Here is an 18,186-nt window from a genome sequence, read left to right as displayed (position 1 = left end):
CTTCAAAGAACGTAACGGAGACACAAGCTGATGAAGCAAGCTTGTGGGTACCTGATAAATGCTCTCTTCTGATTGGTCACGGATGGGCTCGTGTCCCGCCTCAAACACAATGTACTACAACGTCAGCAGCAGAGGGAGGAGAGGAAAACAAGAAGCAGGAAGAAAGAGAGAGAAGTGGTGAAACAGCATCGTCAAAGGTTCTCACTGTGAAGAACAGATTCAAACAGGGAAGATTTAAAGCTGAGAACACGAACACATCATGCACCTTCATGCACACACACACACACACGACGCTCCATCACACACACATGAGCGTCTCCTGCACACATCCAACCCTCCAAACTGCATGTTTTATTTTTACCACACTGCAACCAAACAGGGGCCGTCTCCCCACAGCGCACACACAGAGGAGCAAGCAGAGATGTGATTGGTCAGGAAGTTACCTGGTAGACCGGGTCCTCCAGATCCTCCTCCAGTATTGTCTGCAGACGAGCGGCGGCAGGAAGGAGAGGCAGAGATCAGAGAGGGAGCAGAGGGGAGAAGAAGAGGCGGAGAGTTAAGCCGGTGGAGGAGAAGGAGGAGGCGGAAAGCATAGCGAGACACAGCAGCTTCCCAGCAATCACAAAATCATTGAACATCATCAGAGAGAGAGATAAAAAGAAACTAAAGAGGAGAGGTGGAGGAGGCAGAACAGGACGGTGAAATCAGCACAATGAGCAGATGGAGCCTCTGATGAGACCTGAGAGCGAGCGCTTTCATGTCCGCTCGAGTCTTACTTGACTCGTCTGTTAAGAGTCTCTGTGATGACGCTGGCCGTACTTGAGCAGGTGAACAACAGGTAAGAGAGAGGAGGCGAGTGTACCTGGTAGACCGCCTGCTCACACTGCTTGTCTTTCTGGGCCTTCTTCTCCATCTCCTCCCTCTGCTTTATCTCATAGATGAGCTGGAACAAGTCCCGCAGGTCCAGGATCACAGGCTCCGCCTACAGAGGGACACATCATCCTGTTATCTCTACAGTATGTAACACAAAGACACACTAACAGACACACACAGCAACAGAAACACACTATACACACACATAGTATTGATCAGGACGCATGGAAAGAAGCTGTGAACCTGCTTCACCTCCTGACAGGACATTAAGGCCGTGCTCAGAGTAACACTTGGGCTGCAACAGAAAACATGTTGTGCAGCACGAGAGCAGTTCTGGTCTGTCGGACTGTTGTTAGGGTGGAAACAGCCCTGGATCCTCTTCCTCTGTAGGGATCCTTTCTGTCATGTTGTCACACACTTAGAATAACAATCTGAGCCTGTCAGTGGAAACAACAAGAACTTTTAGTGGACGACCTTTGACCCATCAAGGATTATGTTGCAGCCATTACAGCCTGTTTCACTGCTGCAGGATGAACACATCCTTTTTGCTCCTATTAGTCATGATAGCCTATAATGAGTACCAGACTGGAACATAGTGGAAGACATCTTGGTCAGGAACCTCTCACTAAAACCTCTGCTCCTCCTCTCAGCCTGGTTCACACACTGACACACTCTTGTCTCACCTCGTGCCACGAAACAGACAACAGACCCGTTAGATAACCCACAACTTACTACTGTCACAGCAAACACCCTGATGGTACAGTGGTGTTTCTGCCAGAATCAATTATGGACTGAGGCTACGTGAGGTGCACCGGGAGTCACAGCCGGAGCGCCGCGTGCATGAAGACGTCTTTGTGTTCTCGGCTGCAGATTCCTCCTGACAGACTCGCTCCTCCTGCTGAGCCAACACTGAAACACATTGTCACTGTGTCGGATTCAGATCCTCTTTCTTTTGACACTACATGCCTTAATCTCCATCTTTTCTTCTTCTCGTTAAGACGAGACGCAGAGAGCTGAGGCAAGCAGTGAATATTAGAAAGCAGAGAGCTGGGAGGACGGTGTCGGAGGAGCGGCGGGCTCTCAGGACCACAGACATGAGATAACCTCAGTTCAGCACTCTTGATTCAGATGACTAAAACATGGCCTGCAGCAACACTGACGAATGATTCCAAGAAAAGCAGTGATGAAGACTTTTCTTGCAGATACACGGCTCTATTAAAATCTGACACTGATCACGATTCCTGCTCCCCTCTGTAATTAATGCATCACTCCCCCTCCTCACCCAAATTAAAGCCTGCTGTTGGTTGTGGTTCGTTGGCAGGAGCTCTCCAGGAAGCTCCTCAATCTATTTCCTGGAATATTGAATTTCCAACAACCTGTTTAAACTCGATCAAATTCACAACCACATTTCCTAAAATGAATTTTTGACGACCTCCAGAGAACATGCCGGAGCTGACGGCCAGAGGAAGTCATTACAGCAGATCAAACTTTCTAACTGGAGCAGCGTGTGTGACTCCCGTAAGGTCCTCTGGGTCCGGATCAGAAACATGCAATGACTCTTTGACGCCGACACATTTGATTGACATGTGACATTTTTGAGGTTTGAAAAAAAAAGGCATAAAAACGAGGCTGGAAACACTGAAAGAGAAACCTGTTAAAATGTTAAAATCTGCGTTTGAATAAAAACGCCCGGAGAAGGTAAAGAAATATGTTTCCCCCGTTTTCCTAATTTTTCTCTCTCTTGTGATTTCTCCGCTGACGGCTGCTCCATCTCTCCATCCCCCGAAGTCCGCAACCTCAGCGTCATCCTAAACTCCACCCACTTTCCAGCCTAACATCGGTCACCAAACCTGCTTTTCACCACCTCTGCAACATTTCCAGACTCGGCCATCACGCTCCGACTCCGTGGCAGAGACACTCACACATGTTGGCTCAGGCTCAGGAGATGTTTCTCTCCTGATCTGCTGCTGATGTTTTGATGGACTCGTGGAGACCAAAGTGAAAGATGTACTCACACAGACAGTTTAAACTCTCTGTAACCTTCCTGCAAATTGGACACAAGTTGCTTTCGTTAAAAGACCTTTTCATTTCAACTACAAGAGTAACTTTTGTAAAACTTATAACAAAGACTGTGACGGACTCAGAGACTGTCGACGAAATCCTCTCCGACATAATGAACCATCTCCGCTAAATAAAACACGTCTCTCTTCGCTCAGACTCGAAGTTGAGCGGTAAGCCAATTACTCTCCAATGTTCCCCTAAATTGGCCTTTTCAGAGCAACCTAAAGTCTCCGTCTTCATGACGACAGAGACGCTTTGTTAATTCACATCAAAGTGGTTACTTTCCAATTACAGCCTCCGCCATAAGCTGCGAGTGTGCCTCCACCCCTCTCTCCGTCTGCTGCACAGCTACAGGGACGTGGTGGTGCGTTCAAGTCCTGAAAATGTGAGTAAAATATAATTGTGACCTTTCCTCCGGCAGCCGTCAGGTAAACGACAGCTTAGGTGACTGATGAGAGCTTAGTGCTCGCTACACTGTTTGGTTTGCTACTGTTTTTTTAATGGAAGTCTGGTGGTGTGGAGTACAGCCCAGTGTGTGTGTGTGTGTGTGTGTGTGTGTGTGTGTGTGTGTGCGTGTGTGTGTGTGTGTGTGTGTGTGTGTGTGTGCGTGTGTGTGTCTGTCAGAGAGCCACGGTTCATGGCCCTGGGAGGATGGATATGCCATTAGAGCTGGTGACACACACTCAAACCCTCATCGACTCACTATGGGAAATCGATACGGCGACAGAGCGAGCCAGCTGGACCCAGACTAAACAAGCCGAGCACAGAGACACAACAACAGCTACAACCATCATAACAGGTCCATACAGGGCACTCTATATCACATAGTGTGTGTTTCAGCACACACACCTGCACACACAAAGCTGTGCAGAGTAAACAGTGTGTTTGACGAGCCGCACGAAGGGACATGAGCTGCTGTTCGAGGGTCCTTATCCAAATGTCAAGAGGTTTCGTACGACTGAGTACAAAGACCCTGATGAATCATACATTAACCTACACACAGAGGGTGCATTGTTTGACATGCACAAACACTCAACTGTACACACACACACACACACACACACACACACACACACACACACACACATACACGCACACACACTGACCGACTGTGCCGTCTTGATGGCCACAAAGCGGTGGTTCCCTTCCTTCCCGCAGACGTATCCGAAGGCTCGGTGGTCCGTGATGTCCTTGGCGATGTAGGAGATCTCGTGGACCGCATGCTGGTGCTGGAGGACCTGAAGGAGACACGACACAGGAAGTTTAATACAACATGAAACACGGACAAAAATTCATTCATGTAATCTGAGACTTTGTCAAACAACAGTGACCCCAATACTGACTCTAAAACAGGGCGGGGGTCAAGTCAGGGCAGGTACAAAAAGTTTTGGATGTCTCCAGTAGATGTGTTCATCCTGCAGCAGTGAAACAGGCTGTAATGGCTGCAACATAATCCTTGATGGGTCAAAGGTCGTCCACTAAAAGTTCTTGTTGTTTCCACTGACAGGCTCAGATTGTTATTCTTAGTGTGTGACAACATGACAGAAAGGATCCCTACAGAGATAGACCTTTTTGTTACAGAGGAAGATGATTGTTTTAACCACAGACAGACGTTACATCGCTCTCTGCAAACACACCAGACTCCATTCATAAAAACACTGATTTTAGCTCTCAGGACACAGGACTTTTTGTTCTTCCACTGCCTCGATGTTTTAGTTTGTGGTGCTGTGATGGTTGGTTGGGATCGAACACTATATTTGTGTAAGATACAATAACAGAAAGAAACCAGCAGATAGAGACGGTGGTAGTCAAGCAACTCTCATTTTCTGCAAGATTAAATTACACTCTTTGTCAGTGGAGTCTGGTTTACGAAGGATGACGCTGGCTGAAACAATCCACTGGAGCAATTCCAAAACAGTTTTTCCTATTAGCCATTTATACCCTTGAATATGTGTCAGGTTCCATTTAACAGTTTGCTTCTCTCCAGTACTCTGTACGGATTTTGTGAATCAAGTTTCAGGCGTACAAAAACTAGCAGAAGGTTAGGGACATGAACACACTCATTCACACACACAAATACAAAATGCAGCTGAAGAAGCAGAAAAAAAGCTCCCCAGCATTCACCCACAAACGTCCCCTCTCACACTGAGACCTTGTCTCCACATTAAACTGTCTCTCTCCTCTGCCCTCTCCTGTTTAGCCCAGGTGCACGCTGCCAAGCTGGCACTGCTCGGGGCAGATGGCTCTGTTTTTCTGCAGGACAGAGGGGGGATCAGTGACAATCACAGCTCGGCAAGCTGTCGGCTTGATCACTTCATCTGCGCCCTCACTCACAACGCACGCACACACATACACGCCAAAACACAACTCACAACTTAGCCCTCTGTTAAGTCACACTAAATGTCTGCTTTGTTGTCATTGTCTGTGCCAGATGCATGCTGGGAGCAGAGACACACAGTCAACACAACGACCCGGCAGCCCTGAGTGTATGAGGGAGGTTACAGCTCCATACATCAGAGGCTAAACACACACATGTGCTCTGTGAGAGGCCCTGCAGACCGACAGCACGACACAGTACACTGACACCATTTAACAGGGGGCAATGCAGCACGCACACACACACACACACACACACGCACACGCACACACACACACACTTAATTCCCCAGCAGAAATAGATAATCATTGTCTGAGTCATGTCTTCTAAATTTAATAATTAGAGTAATGATTATTATTATCACCTCTGATTGACCTGAAAATGACAGCTTAGACACCCACGCAAACACACACAAACACACACACGCACACACACACACACACACACACACGCACAAACACACACACACACACACACACACACACACACAGAGCTCATTTGCAGAGGTTATTGAATTATCTGTGGGTGGGTGGCGAGGTGACAGAGCGGCTCTCTGATTCAAAGAGAGCACAGAACCAAACGACGGCAGAGACTCAGTGTCTCCGTCTCGTCTTGGCGGCCAACAAGGAGATTAAATCTCCGTTCAGTCGGTGTTAGTCAGGTGTGTCAGGTGCGTCAGGTGCGTCAGGTGTGTCAGGTGCGTCAGGTGCGTCAGGTGTGTCAGGTGCGTCAGGTGCGTCAGGTGTGTCAGGTGCGTCAGGTTTGGCCTTTATTGCGTGATATTCTGATTTACAGGTTTAACAAATAGCTGAAGACGTTTACAGGAATGTGACGTCTTGCAGTCACATGTGAATCTCGCCCTCTCTGCGTCTGTGACAGGACTGTTTGGAAACAAACAAACATGCAGGTACAAACAGGTAGACTACTGCACCTAGTCTTCATGCATGCTGTGTGGTGAACATGTGGTGCTGCCAATAGTTTAACATGGACTGTAGTCAACCTTGAACCATCTACGACTGAAACACCTCATTACTGCCAACATCTAACTTCCCGGTGGAGCGCAGGGTCGGGCCTGAGCGGAGGCATGAGAGGAGGCGTGAGAGGAGGAGGTGGAGCTGAGATGTATTGATATCTGACATTCCCTCACTTCACCTGCACCTGAAGCTCCTGCTGTATTTCTCCCTGCAGTGTACAAAGTAAACAGCAGTATGTTAAAATGTCATTTTGCTCCTCAGATCTGTTTCTCTGAGACATTTCCACCAACACGACGGCGACACTCTGCTGTGTCTGTTTCTAAAACATTCAAAGCGTTTCTGTTGCATCATTCGGAGTAAAGTTTGGACAGAACAGTGAGAGGTAAACCCCAGGAGGCTGCCCGTCGCTGCAGCCGACACGTCTGGCAGCTTCAGCCGTTTGATGCCGCTCGAGGTGCTTAAATAGACGAGTTCTCTGGGGGGGTTGTTTGCAATAACAGGTGGGTGTATAAAAAAGTCGATACAGACTGTGTGCGCTCCTCTCTCCTCTGGAAAACTGTTGATATGCTCTACAGATGTCCTTCTCTTACACACACACACACACACACACACACACAGGGGACGCCGGGCTGTGTGCCCTTCAGCAGCTGCTGGCTACTGAACCAAGATATTCCCTGTTATGCTGGGAGGAGGAGGAGGAGGAGGAGGAGGAGTGGACTCTCTCTCCTCCCTGCTCCTCACACCTCCCTGGAGAGGAGACATCACTTCAGATGCTGTCCAGCCTCCAGCCAGCAGGACAGGACTGAGATCAGCTGTTAGTGTTCAGGTTTAATTAGATCCATATAAGAGGCAGCACTGACATACACACACACACACACACACGCACACAGACACACACACACACACACACACACACACACACACGCACAAGCTGGACTGTAGCTATAAAATGTCTGATAATCGACAGTCTGACGTAAGCGACTGTGCAGACACACACACTGATGTCACTGAAGATCCTGAAAAAGCTTTTTTCTTTTCATGAAACAAAACTTTTCTGCTTCAGTCACAAACGTCTGTGACAGTTTGAAATGTTCATCGCAGCAGCAGAACACAGTTAGTGTTCGACGTCAAGCCTCCGACCTCATCTCTCCTCTCAGATTAACTTTACATGCAGAAACCTGAGGACTGATGAGATCATGTCTTCATGGTCATGGTGGCGGGGCAGAAAGTGTGAGCGCAGTGCGGGTGCGGGGCAGCGGAGGCAACGACTTTAATGGCTCAAACAGACGCCACATTGGGAGGACGTGTTTGTCAGGTGATTGTGGACAGCGATGCATGTCAGACTGAAGTCTGTGCAGCTCGAGTCGCCTGCCTGAACTAGCTCGCGTTCTTTTCTTCCTGTTGTTTCTGTTGACAGGACTCACCTGTAAAAGAGACATCACATAAAGTCTGGCTTATTTCTCCCCATGCTGTCAGGCCACTGTTCATCAAGTCTGACGAACCACCGCCCTCAGAGTGTCAAAAGTTTCGTCGAGCAAGTGTAGACTCTGCAACCGAGCGCCCGCGTTGAGCAGACTCAAGCGCGTAGAGATGGTCGAGCGAGTGTGAGCTGAGCGGAAATGTTCCCTCATGGTGACGTTCTCCCCTCGTGGATACTGTCCCGTGCGCTCGTATCATGTGCATGCGTGTGATTTGTGTGCGTGCGAGTTTTGACACCTATCATCTCTAACGGTGTTCAAATGTATGTTTAATCAGCGTGAGCAGCCCTGTGACGATAACATTTGGAAGCGAAAGTCACGCATCCGACTGCCTGTCGCCAAACGCACAACCTCACGCCGTGTGTGCGCAGCAGGTTAAGCCACTGCGCAGAACCTCTGCTGCGTGAACGGACCGTTCATGTGGCCACAGCACCGACGAGGTTCTGCCAGGAAGTCATGCTGTACTTCTCTCTGGAGATCGAACCCGAGTCACAAAGCAAAAGATCGAGCGCTGAGGTGAGAAGATGCAGAATGTTCACTGTTAGAATCAGAGAGTCATCAAGATGCTTCAGAAGCTGCTCTAAGTTAAAAAGTTGCATGTTGTTGCTTGAATTGGTGTTTGAGTCAAAGAATATCAGGTCCTGGAGGATACTCCAGCCTGCCTCATTCACACTGCACGTGTCTGAACTCTCTGTAGCACTTTTTATAACCCCCCCCTCCTCTATCTTCTGCCTCCTGCTTGTCTGCTCTGCCTCACTCAGAGCTTGCCCTCACCTTGACTCTCCCTCCCCAGGCCGTGACACTTCCTTGTGTGCACACATGACCCGGCGTTCTGTCCCTGGAGTTTGAACCGCGGTGCTTCTCAGCCTGTTACATCAACTTTCTTAAAGAGTCATATCTGCAGATTGAAGCGGACTAATTTGATCTTTGTGATGTGATTGTCGGAGGCAGCAGCAGAGCGGCGAGCTTCACTCTGCTGAGTTCTTGACCTGACGAGGAGCAGCGGCCCCGACGAGACCGAGAAGGGGGGCTGAAGAGGGGAGCGTGCACGTGGCTCCATGTGTGTGCACGTATGTGTGTGTGCGAGGGGCTGACAGAGAGAGAGAGAGACACGCTGGCCTGCCCTCTGCTAGATTAATGTCTCCCCTCTTCTTCTCCTCCATCTCGAGCACCGACTCCCTCCATCCCGCACGACCTTCCCTCCTCCCAGAGAGAGGCCATCCATCCCTCCGCTCACCCATTCATCCATCCGCCCATCATGCTGACGGATGCACAGGAGGGGAATGAGACTGTCAGGATCCCTGAACCTCAGCAGAGTCATTCTCTCCCTCTCTGTCTCCCCCTGCCTCCCCCTCACTCCCTCCCTCCCTCCCCCGCCATTAGAAGTGGTTGAAGGACTGATAGTAAGGACAGCATATCTCTATAGTTAATATTAATGTGAGGAGACAGAGGACAAGGTCTCCCTGTGGAGAGCTTTACTTTGACATATGCTCACTGATTCTCTACCTCTCCCTCTAACTCTCTCAGTCTGTCTCTGTCCCCCCGTCCTCCCCCATCTGTCTCCTTCACATCCTGGATTCCTCTCACCTCCTCTTTCTTGTCTTTTTCTTCTTTTCCTCTCCTCCTCCTCTCGATCTATCTCAGCTTCTTTCTCTTTATCCGTCTCTATCTTTCAGCGTGGACCATCAGGACGGAGACGCAGAGAGATGAGGGTTATAAAAGAGGGATGAAGGATTGGGCTGCTGAGGGACGAGTTTGGCTGCATGCAATATGGCTGCCATGTGGGAGGCCACTGGTTTCTGTGTCCTGCCAGTCTAATACCTGAATTACTGCTGGGTTCACACACACACACACACACACACACACACACACACCTGTCGAGGTGTAAATCTCAGAGTTATCCCGTCAGCTGCTAAGCCAGTAGCCGAGCAGAAAGCTTCACAGACAGAGCTCTATTATATATTTTAAAATAGCAGCAACAATCGAGCGCGCAGACGATGTTAGTGTTTGACAGAGAGCAGACTCCGCCGAGCACCTGCTAACTGATGTCTGGGGTTTAATGGGATGAAAATGTTCCATTATTATCACAAATGTCCCATTTGCTGAGGCTGTACTCCAAGCGGAGCGCTAAGTATCCTGGGGAATGTAGGAAATATATTTCCTGCTCAAGGATGCTGTGACAGGTACGGCCAGATGGGGACTCTAACCTGGGCAGCACCTGTCAGAGGATCCTTGAGCAAGAAATGTAAAAGAAAGAGAAATCCGTCTGCTCTGTTAGCCGCTGACCCCGAGCTGCTCGTCGACTCCCTCTGAAGCATTTAGCAGTTATTTCACTGTTGGTGTGCTCACACCGTGTCGTCCCTCTCTGCCTGGGCCTCCTGTCATTAACCCTTCAGGTGGATTTCTGAGGAGGATTGTGACTCTGCTCAACATGCACAATAAGACCAGAAGAAACGCGTCTTATTCTGAAAGGGTGTTTGTGATGCTTCCCGCCTACCTGCACCTGTTCGTTCTGAGAATCACACCTCCTGCAGGGAAACAGTCTCATTAGGCCCCTCCTCTAAATGCACTTATAAGGGCAGGTGATGCAGGCAGGTGATGACATCATCCTGTATTTAAGTGTTTTTGACGTCAGGGCAAAATGATCATCACCATTATTTTGATCGATATTGAGATCACGATCATTCATTTTAGCGTCATTCAGGCTCATGTACAACTTCAGCATCAAGCTAAGACTTAAAATCAGGTTCTGTACCTGAATGTGGTGCATCATGGGTAATGTCTGTGTGTCTCTGTGCAGCGTCTCTGTTCTGGGTGTCTGACGTGACGCTGGAGGACGGGGAGCAGCTCGTTCTCCCTCTCGGCCTTCACACACTCATCATGCTGCACTTTGTTCTTTCAGCTGCTTCAACAAGTTAGTCGTGTTGCTTTGTGGCGCGGACGCAGGTTTCATGACCTCTCTGCTGATTATTGTTTCTTCTTCACATCACTTAAACCTGAAACACCTTCAAACGAGCGCTGACGAGCCGCTTCAGGGGACCAGCTCTTCGTCTTCTGTTCAGACGTTTGACTTTAGTTTCTCCGACCGTCTCTGTTGTTTACTCTTCTTCTCTAACCTGCGGCTGAGAGGTCGGCGCTCATCACATGACACGCCAGCTCCCCCAAAAGTGAAGCCTGAACCTCTCCATCGCCCCCTGGGGGAGGGGCTGTTAGCTTAGGGAGCGCTTAGTTTGATATGCAGCAGAGTTTTCTAAGGGTGGAGCATTTTAAACGTCAACATCACCGTCAGTCACCAGTGTGGCAATGTGTCTATTTAAATAACATTTAATTGTGGGAGACAAAATCATGATGGGGATTAATATTCGTTTAAATGTGCGGCCCTGAGATACGTCATTAACAGCAAGCGACCTGCTGATGTTGAAGAAGTAACCCAAATCATCCACAGGCAGTAGGGGCATTAAGTCCACAGATCCTCCTCCCCTGCTAAGCTGCCCCCTTTCTATAACAATCAGCCTCACTGCTAAAAATGAAAGACACAAGTCCTGCTGGTTTGGAGAGCTGGCGCTCACTGAAGAAGCTTTTACACGAGTGTCACAACCAGACTTTCCCCTCCGATCGTTGCAGTGGAGATTATCAGCAGATAAAGGAGTCGTCATGCTCGTGATGTGTCACTGGGTGTCACTTTGTGACTTGTCCCACGTACTGTTTTATTTGGTGCAGCACAGAGCCACCAACGGGGATAACTGTAATCGCACCCTTAAGAAGCACAAGATGCAGTGAGCTGTAAAACTTTACGGGCGTGTTTACTCTGTAAATGATCGACAGAGTATCTCTGCGAGACAGATCCTGACACGGGGCAGGTGATGCAGGTGATGCACGACTCATGGCGCTATCACAGGCTGCAGTCCACTTTGTTATGAGTGTGCAGCCGTGTTGTCGATGAGTCTCTGATCAGTGGAACCAGACTAAGTTTTTTGGTTATCCAGGTGACTCTCAGCCGGACAGCGAAGCCGACACAGATCCAGTCATTTGAGCAGAAAAGCGGGCGTGTAAGATGAAAATGGATAATCCTGCAGCATAATACAGAACCAGTGTTGCTGCTGTTTGCAGACAGGAGGACAATAAGATCGCCATGTTCTCTCATCTACTGAGGCCTTGTTCTCAGGGTTTCAATTAGGGCCTCCTGATTTCCCCAGGGGCCCCTCCCTCGCATGGAGATGCCTCATTAACAGAGGAAACGCACTCACACTCACACACACACACATACATAGGGAGGCAGCACACTCACACACACACACATACATAGGGAGGCAGCACACTCACACACACACACATACATAGGGAGGCAGCACACTCACACACACACACATACATAGGGAGGCAGCACACACACACACACACACACACACACACGTTTGCTTACCCCTGTCTTCTCATCAAAGATCTTGATCCCTCCAAAGGAAATGGTCAGAAACACCTTCAGCTTGTGTTCTCCTTTAGACCGCGCTGCAGCAGCAAAGCCCTGAGGACACACACACACACACACACACACACACACACACACACACACACACAGACAGAAAACAACAGTGTTAGAAGCATCAGAGACACACGTGGTCTTTAAAGTCCTGCAGGCGTCCCTCTGGGCTCCTTTAACTCTTCTTTTGTAAACACAGTTTATTATTTTTCTTTTATCAACTCAAACGACGAGGACAAACATCCCCTCCACCCGTCTTCTACACACCCAACACACAACGGTAAAAACAGAAGAACATGAGACTATTCATGTCGATCATTTTGACAAACTTTTTCTGTAACGTTCGTCTCTCTGTTCGACTCTTTGGATCCTCTCTGACAGCATGACGTCGTTTCTTCAGTCCATTCTTTCCCTCCGTGAGGTGCACGAGGACACGTGTCTGTGAGTGAATACTTTCAGTTTGAGGGGAACCAGAGAGACGATGCTGATCACATGTTCTTTCTCTACATGCACAAACACAACGCTACGTGGTTTCTTTACACTGTTGTCAAAGACTCGTCAGAGTTCGTCAAGTGTAATTATAAAAAGTTCATCACAGAGGAGGAGACATTATCGTCTACCCACGGCAGCATCTACAGTCCGTGTAAATCCCTGAGGTGTCCACGTGATGAATATGAACAACTATGACTTAATGAATATTAAGTAAATATTCATGTATTCATAGCCAATATCTGGTAAACCAAACAGGCAGAATACATTACATTAAAGAACGTGTGAATGTGAATAACAGCAGAGAAGAACGTTCTCCGTCTAAAGATTCAGGTCTTTAAAATGTGGTTCAAACTGGAGATTATTTTAGTTCATCGAGAAGTTTTCTTAATTAATAAATTAGTTTCTTCAAATGTTTTGTTTTGTCCAAAAGTCAAAGATCTTCAGTTTCCTGTCAGAAAGCAGAGACTGTTCACACGTCGATCAGAGACGTCCGTTCGTTTTCTTTATCGAGACTTCAATTAATCAATTAAAGATCAAAGTTGTTGATTAAACAATTGATGTAACATTAATATGTCATTATATCACATCCAGTCTGACAGTATGTTCAGTCAGATTCAGAACCTTAACGTCAGAGCGTCGGGTGTTGAAAGGCATTGTGGGAAATGTAGTATAAATACTGATGGTTTCTAACTGCGCACTCCTCCAGCTCCTGTAAAGGTGAGTCACAGAGAGAGGAGGAGGAGCGAGGAGCGGGATCAGAGGATAGAGGGAGTCGGGGCAGCAGAGGGAGGAGCAGAACGAGAGAGGAGGTGGAGAGATCAGAGTAAAGGAGTTGATGGATTTCCTGTCTGAATAAATGAGGAGGAGGGAAGCTGTTTGATCAATGAGCTGTCTGTCCTCTGCTTACCTCTCTGCAGCTCGGCCGGACCCGCGTTCACCGCACAAACTAACAGAGTCATTTCCTCTGTGTAACATCTCCTGCAGCGTGCAGCGTGTGTGCGCGGGGGCAGGTGATGATGGATACGGTGGTAAATAAATCTGGGCTCTGTTTGGATCAGCTGAAACATTGTTGAGGCGTTTGTGTCTCACATGTACGCAGTGAAATATTTCAGCCTCATTGGACCTCAGTTATTAACGAATAAATCAGTGACTTAACTCTCCTCGTCTGTATCCTCTCTCATCTCTCTCTCACCTATCGTTCAAATTGCCCCCTTCTCTGCTAACTGCCCCATCTGTCTGCCCCTCCCTCTAATTGTTCCTGTCCCTGCAAATGAGACATTCACCCCGCTCTCCTTCTCCTCCACATGGCTGACCTCCTCTCTTCCTCCTGCACCGATCGTCCCGTCCTGCCCATTAATTTAAACATGCTCATGTTTTATCTTCATTCTTCCATCCTTCTTCTCTTGTATTAAAAAAAGCACTTTAGACGGCTGCACTGAACACAGGTGCACTGAACACAGGTGCACTGAACACAGGTATGCAGACGGCATGCAGCTTACATCACTGCCCGATCAGATGAAGCTGCAGCTTTTAAGTTCATAACTACAAGGCTTCAGTAACTGACGATGACGGGCTCAAAGCCTCCCTGTCAGCCCCAAACTAAAGATATTTAATAATGTGGGAAATGAACTTGTTTTGGTTTCAGAGTGAAACATTAACAAGGTGGTGAAACACTGATTTCAATCTTTGAAACACGGCTAAAGTTCAGTGTTTATAGATCCCAAAGATGCAGATAAAGTGATTTATGCCTTTTCAACACTACAGCTTCTGTTTTTTTAACCAGACGCAGAGAGGATATGAGTCAGGGCTGCAGGTGCAGCCACTAAAAGTAAACACTCGCTCTGTCACCAGCCCGTATCTGCAGCCACAGCGTTCACGAGCACCGGGACGAGGAGCCGCTGGTAACGGGCATACACTCACTTATGAGCCACCTCGCGTAACGGAGCGTCTGCCTCGATCGTCCTGCCAACATGATCTGTGACGGCAGCTGCGCCGCCTGCTTGTTTACAGTTTACAGGCAGGTGACACACAGACTCTGCAGCTCAGCGTCAGGTCACTCTGTGCTCGGGTGAAGAGCTGCACTGATGTGACATCAGACGGACTTTTCCTGTAGATTAGTCACGAAGAACCGGGGCCCGGTGAGTTTTCCTTTTGCACCAAGTAACAATAAAGCAGCAGCTCGTTGTGTTGCACTTCATTTGCTTCACTATAATCTCTATTTACAGATGCTACATGAAAGTAAAGTAAAGTAGCATCTGTAGGCAGGGACGTGGATTCCCGGGAAGGCAAATGTTTTGGTTTCCGTTTGAACTTTGCTTGTAGTCCGAGTAATATTGACCAATCACGTATCAGCAGGCTGCGGCGTATGCAGAACAAACAGTCTGTGAGGAGATCAAAGCAGGCGGAACATCCGCTGGAATGCCATCCCGGCTCCATCAGCGTGATCTGACGACGATTTAGCTTCTTATTAATCTCTATAAACAGACATCTGCATGCTAACAGCTAACAGCTAACAGCTAACAATCTGTTCTAGAGCTAAAATTTTACGCTGTGTCACCAAAACCGCTCAGCGTTCAGATTTCCCGACTTCCTCGAATGCATCAGATTGATCCGACCTCCGTTCAACAAACGAGCATTTTAAAAGTTTTCTTCTCCTCTTAATGACAGACCTGACGAAGCGTGAATTTTTACTTCTTATAAATCTGCATCGTGATGTTTGGGCGAAGGTAAGACCCGTTAATAACGAGTACATCACAAGAGAACGGTTTCTCTTTTTGTAACGACGCAGCACGCGGAAAAGGAAGTCATGACAGGAAGACATTTATCGCTTACCGCCCGGCACGTTCACCAGTGTCCCCAGAGGCTGAATCGTCTCAGACTGTAGCTGATGGGATCACAGAGTGGCTTCACTATAACACGCCCTGCGATGTGAACACTACACATGTGCACATCACACGATCCTGCCTGTGTTCAATGATTTATCATTCAGCCCTAATATCAGTCTGAGCTGCTCTGCACCGACTTCCTGTTACGTTTAACATTAAGCTCCTCCTCTGAACTTTTTGTAGTCAAGAACTCTGTGATCGTCGTTAAACACAGCACAGAGCAGGTGAGCACACCTCCATCAATATGACTAGCTCTGTGTTCCTGCCCTGACACTGAACACAGGTGCACTGAACACAGGTATGCAGACGGCATGCAGCTTACATCACTGCCCGATCAGATGAAGCTGCAGGATGTATTTTACTTGACTAAACTCTATTTTTTCAGTTTATTACTATGATAATTATTCTGTTGGTTTTATTGTCCTTATGTTTAAATTCCATCTTATTTTTAACTTCTTGTTAATTTGTTTTGATGTTTATTCTGTCCAGCTTCACGTGACGCACTCGGTACATGTTTCTCCTGTTGTAGCACTTTGAGCTGCATTTCTGGTATGAACGACGATGAAGCAGTAAATTAAAGAGACAAGTAAAATCTTAATATACGACACATCATAAAGACGAGAAGAAGAGGAGGAGGCACACTCTCTCACCTTGAGCTTCATCATGGAGTCCTGGCAGAGTTTGTCTCCCCGGGCGGCGGTGACCTCGTCCAGGCCGATGAGCTTGGCCTTGTAGCGGACGCCATCGCCCTTAAAACGCCTGATGAGAGCCGCCTCGCTGCGATCCTGCCCTGCGCGCACACACACACACACACACACACACACACACAGTGAATCTTCCAGTCAAGGACCTCCATCTACCTCAGACCAGTTCTATTACCTGGGGCTCATCAATCACACCGACCACAAAGACCTGAGCTGTAACGTGAGAGAGAAACAGGCAGCGTGCGGGTCGGAGCTCCTGATGGTAGCTACATGTTGTTATGTGATTCTGCAGCATTGACCCGAGCCATCATACGAACGGCACCGCTCAATAAACTCAGACACACCAATCAATGAGGTTCAGCAGGATCAGAGTCAGAACTGTGACTGCTCCCCTCCGCCGGCGATTCTCCTGCAAAATAATGGTGTGACATTTAGCTCTTATCTCCCCTCTCTCCCCCCGGTCCTCCCCCTCTCCTCACCCTCTATTGTGTGTGAGATTGTCGGCATTGTGCGCATGCATTAGCGAGTGTCGGCCGAGTGTTGACCTTGCTCTTGTCCAGGAAGTCTCTGTGTTATCTCTGAAGAGGCGACAACGCTGCTCTTCACACACAACACAGAGCTGAACTTCCTCTGTGTGTCCTCGCGCCTGTTTCTCTCTCTGACCTGCAGTGCGCAAACATTTCATCATCAAACATTGTGTCCTGCATGTGTGTGTGTCTGGTGTAGGTGTGTGTGTGTGTGTGTGTGTGTGTGTGTGTGTGTGTCAGTGAGAGACTGCAGGAGCGATATTCAGAGGGAGAGACATAATGATAATGCAGCATATTCAGATAATATATAGAGGCATTAGTTCTGTACTCTCTAACAGCGTGACTCCTGGAAGGTCACAGTCGGAGTGATGGAGAGGTCCCACTCCTCCTCTCCTCGTTCTTCCACACTCCCTCCATCCGTCCCTCCAGCTCTGCAGTACAGCACAACGAGCTCTTTCATGTTATATGTCTCTACTGAATCATCTTTGTCCAGCGCTCATCTCCCCCTCCCTCAGCCCGTTCCTTCTAAAAGGCTCCGTGTGCATCACCTGAGTTAAATCAGATTTACTCTGCTCCCTGGAGGTTGGACGATGTTTCAGGACGTTTAAAGCTGTTTAAAGTGTAAATGAACGTCTTCAGGTAAATCTCTCAGACAGTACAGTCCACTGATGGTGACATCTACCAGCAGTAACTGGTTTTCAAGACAGCAAAAGTAGAAGTACTGATTGACCTGCAGTCACAGTGCAGCGTCCAGGCTGTGAATCGCCTCACAGTATAAAGTACTGTGTCCCTCTGAAGGATGTTTCTACCGGCTGTTTCTGTGCTAAGCTAACTGAAGCTGAGCCAGAGGTTTGTGCAGCCATCACAAAGCAGTAAAACTAGGAGAGCGTAAAACAGAGCTTATGGTGCAGCAAGTGTCAAAGCTTCAAATGTAACGCCGCTAACAAAACACCTTTTCACTGCTGATGGGAAAGTCACCTGGGAGGAGGTCCTCAACGTGGTCCATCAACATAACCATCCCTTGTTTGCAAAAGTGATGCATTCTGGGTATTTTTCCAAGCAGATCTTTTTTACTAAGAAAAGTTTATTTTACGAGAGCAGATGAAGTTACAGGAGGCTTTAATTGTTGTTTTCAGTTGCTGATTGATCTGATGGGAAACTGTATTTGCTGTTGGTCTGATCGTTTTACAAACAATATTTGTAACATGTGAAAAACCTCAAAACAGTTTGGAAACAGTTTTTCCTTTTCCTCCAAAAAGCAAACGATTTAGATTCATTTGGATGTTTGATGTGTACATCTGTTTGTCACTGTGTTGGTATCAGAGAAACACAAAGATC

The 18,186-nt window shown here is 47.9% G+C and overlaps 1 protein-coding gene across 1 annotated transcript in view; it reads right to left on the bottom strand.

The window, feature by feature from the left end:
* The window catches only part of dab1a (DAB adaptor protein 1a), a 57,020-nt gene that overhangs the window by 21,305 nt on the left and 17,529 nt on the right, over nt 1-18,186 (bottom strand). The window contains exons 2-7 of the mRNA XM_069680613.1: nt 16,268-16,407; nt 12,187-12,285; nt 4,041-4,172; nt 863-982; nt 444-482; nt 52-114 (exon numbers count right to left, since the gene is read on the bottom strand). Coding sequence (XP_069536714.1) covers nt 52-114; nt 444-482; nt 863-982; nt 4,041-4,172; nt 12,187-12,285; nt 16,268-16,407 — 593 coding nt within the window. The remainder of the gene's footprint in view (nt 1-51; nt 115-443; nt 483-862; nt 983-4,040; nt 4,173-12,186; nt 12,286-16,267; nt 16,408-18,186) is intronic.

The sequence above is a fragment of the Semicossyphus pulcher genome, unplaced genomic scaffold (genome assembly GCF_022749685.1).
Source record: "Semicossyphus pulcher isolate SPU_LCO1_2020_fin unplaced genomic scaffold, fSemPul1.0.p SCAF_4, whole genome shotgun sequence".
NCBI lineage: Eukaryota > Metazoa > Chordata > Actinopteri > Labriformes > Labridae > Semicossyphus > Semicossyphus pulcher.
The sequence above is the reverse complement of the archived record's forward strand: the minus strand, read 5'-3'. Positions and strand labels throughout refer to the sequence as shown.